Source organism: Chinchilla lanigera, unplaced genomic scaffold, assembly GCF_000276665.1.
Source record: "Chinchilla lanigera isolate Chin_1 unplaced genomic scaffold, ChiLan1.0 scaffold00021, whole genome shotgun sequence".
Lineage (NCBI taxonomy): Eukaryota > Metazoa > Chordata > Mammalia > Rodentia > Chinchillidae > Chinchilla > Chinchilla lanigera.
Window position 1 is genome coordinate 13,420,533 of NW_004955422.1, and position 3,214 is coordinate 13,423,746.

Consider the following 3,214-nt stretch of genomic DNA (forward strand, 5'->3'; position numbering starts at 1 on the left):
ACGTTAGAATCTGATGTTCCTAGGGCTGAGGATGTGGCTCAGTGGTAGAGACCGCAAGGCCAGCGTGAACTGCATAGGGAGTGATCCCCAGCACAAAAAAAAAAAAAAAAAAAAAAATCTGATGTTCCTAGAAGCCAGGTAATGAAGGGAAAACGGGGTATGTGTTTGTGGTTTATATTAAGGGGAAAGGCTATCAGCTCTCCTAAGGCTGTATAGCATTTTCTTGGTATAATTTAACATTCTTAAGATGATATTTTTTTCTCTTGTACTGACTTATTATAACCCTTCTAAATACTTTTAGTTGTAGTTTGTACTAAAGTCTGGTTCTCCATTCAAATATTCAGAGCTTTCAAGACACACTCTTCTGCCAGGCATGGTGGCTCACGCCTGTAATCCCAGCACTCAGGAGACTGAGGCAGGAGGATCATTGCGAGTTTGAGACCAGCCTGGGCTACAAAGTGAGCTCAAGGCCAGCCTGAACTGCACAGTGAGACCCTGTCTCAGAAAAGACAGAAAAAAAAAAAAAAGACATACCCTTCCATCTCTTCCACATCTGGGCAGCCTGATGAGGATTCCATGGAGAGTCCATTTGGCACTGGTGGAATTTCCTAATCATGTCATGGCTGTTTGTAGAAGCGCTCATGCTACTTTCCCTCCTCATCACCATGTAACTCCAAGTGGGCCATCCTCCCCTTCTCTCTCAATCCATCTTTGGATCTCTTGGGAGCACCAATCTCCCCATAAATCCTCATTTTTCAATAATAAAGCCTGTCATGCCCTCTTGCCATGTGTGAGGTGTCAATGGTGCTGAAAATTGAGCTGGATTTTAGCAGATGGATGAGGTACATCCACCTCTGCAGAGTAACCATATTTATAAATAACCCAAGGCCCACCCAAATAGTAACCACTTCACATTTAGTGTTAAGATGTTCTGATTACCACAACACAACCTTTGTTCTGCTATCATATATCTTACTGGTACACATGCTATAAACATACAACATATCATTACTACTATCTGCTTTAGAAATTATCAAATTTTCATACTTATGTTGTAGGTCAGCTGAAAATGAGTTCCTTTAGTTTTTGTTTATCTGAGAATATCTTTGTTCATCTTCATTTTTGAAAAGTGTTTTGCAGTAGATGGAATTCTAGGTTGACTTTTTTAGTTCAAAAATTTTTACTGATACTATAGATTGAACCCAGGGAGGTGCTACCACTGAGCTACATCCCTTGTCCTTTTTATTTTTATCTATTTGCTTTTATTTTGAGGCATGGTTGTACTAAGTCACTAAGCTTCCCAGGTGGGACTTCAACTTGTGAACCTTCTGCCTCACCCTACAAGTGCTGGAGTTATAGGCATGTGCCACCACACCTGGCTTATTTCAACATTTTAAAGATATCATTCCATTGACTTCTTGCTTGCATAATTTGTGATGAAAAATCTGCTGTAGATCTTATTCTTTCTTTATGGTAGAAAATGTGTATCTTTCTCTGGCTTTGGCTTCAGGATTCTGATTATGGCCCATTGAGTTGTAGTCCTTTTTGTCTGAGATTCTTGAATTTGTGGATTGATGTCTATTACTAATTCTGAAAAATTCTTAGCCACTATTTCTTCTGCCACTATTTTTTTCTTCTCTACATTTTAAATTATGTGCATGTTAACCCATTTTGTATTTTGGATCTCACACTAGGTAACGTCCCCAGTGAAGGGGAGACTGCAGTGACACTTGTGAAACTGTAGTGGGTACAGTGGCCCTAGTGAGCAAGCAAAGATTTTCTGCCTGTGTTCACCCCACCACATATGTGTGTGCTTTCCCCATTGGATATGTGTGCTTTCCCCATTGGAATGTGTGTTAAAGAAGCACCAGGGAGACAGAGTTTTTGGGAAGGGCATATTTATCTTTATTGAATTATTGACTTAGTGGTTCATTTCAGGCATCTGTTTCTTTTGAGCTGTCACTAGATCCACTCCATACCTCTGCTCCATATCTCTGAATGTGGCAGGGACAGGGTCCAGGGAGGTCATGGGGTGTGGTGGCCATGTTGATGGAAACTGTGCTGCTCGGAAATTGGGACTGTCCCCACCTCCAGGGACTTTGGGGATTCAGCAGGCTCAGCCCAGAACTGCTCAGGGGAAAGGGGGATGGGCTTTGACCCAGGAGGCAAGAGGACAGTGATTGTTGAGGAGGGCATGGAAAGAACAGTACTGGTCAAAGTGGATGAGGTGTAAGACATCAAGTTTGCCAGAGAGGCAGGAGAGTGGCCGTCTTTCAGAAGGCAGGAAGTGGGGTTGGGGATTTAGCTCAGTGGCACAGTGCCTGCCTGGCAAGCGCAAGGTCATGAGTTCGATTCCCAGTACTGGAAACTGCCCCCCGCCAAAAAAAAAACCACCCAAAAAAGAAGGCAGGAAGCGGCCACAGCAGAGAGACAGCTAAGGAGGGCTCAGCAGGTACAGAAATGTGGGGTATGGCTATGGCAAGAGGCAAATGTTTTGCATGTTTGGGAGCCACTGGGGTTCTAGAGTCAGAAATTCAGACCTTGCACTGGCAGCACACAGGGACACAGCAGCTGGACTGGCAGCAGCAGGGCTTGCAGCAGCTGGATTCGCAGCAACAGGGTTTGCAGCAACTGGACTCGCAACAGCAGGGCTTGCAGCAGCTGGACTTGCAACAGCAGGGCTTGCAGCAGCTGGACTGGCAGCAACAGGGCTTGCAGCAGCTGGATTCGCAGCAGCAGGGCTTGCAGCAGCTGGACTCACGACAGCAGGGCTTGCAGCAGCTGGACTGGCAGCAGCAGGGCTTGCAGCAGCTGGATTGGCAGCAGCAGGGCTTGCAGCAGCTGGATTCGCAGCAGCAGGGCTTGCAGCAGCTGGACTCACAGCAGCAGGGTTTGCAGCAGCTGGACTCGCAGCAGCAGGGCTTGCAGCAGCTGGACTCACAGCAGCAGGGTTTGCAGCAGCTGGACTCGCAGCAGCAGGGCTTGCAGCAGCTGCTCTTACAGCCCCCACAGGAGGAACAGCCTCCCTTAGAGCAGCCACAGGAGCCACAACTTCCTTTGCCACAGCTGGAGCAGGAACAGGCTGGCACACAGCAGCACACGGGCTTGCAGCAGCACACGGGCTTGCAGCAGCAAGTGGAGCCACAGCTCCCACAGCCCCCACAGCTGGAGCCACAGCCTCCGGAACAGCCACAGCAGCCCATGGTACAGGAGA

General features: G+C 47.2%; 1 protein-coding gene across 1 annotated transcript in view; it reads right to left on the reverse strand.

The window, feature by feature from the left end:
* Positions 1-3,203, reverse strand: part of LOC102012975 (keratin-associated protein 5-5-like) — an 8,981-nt gene extending 5,778 nt beyond the window's left edge. The window contains exon 1 of the mRNA XM_013513832.1: positions 2,559-3,203. Within this exon, the coding sequence (XP_013369286.1) occupies positions 2,559-3,203 (645 nt within the window). The remainder of the gene's footprint in view (positions 1-2,558) is intronic.
* Positions 3,204-3,214: the final 11 nt, after the last annotated feature.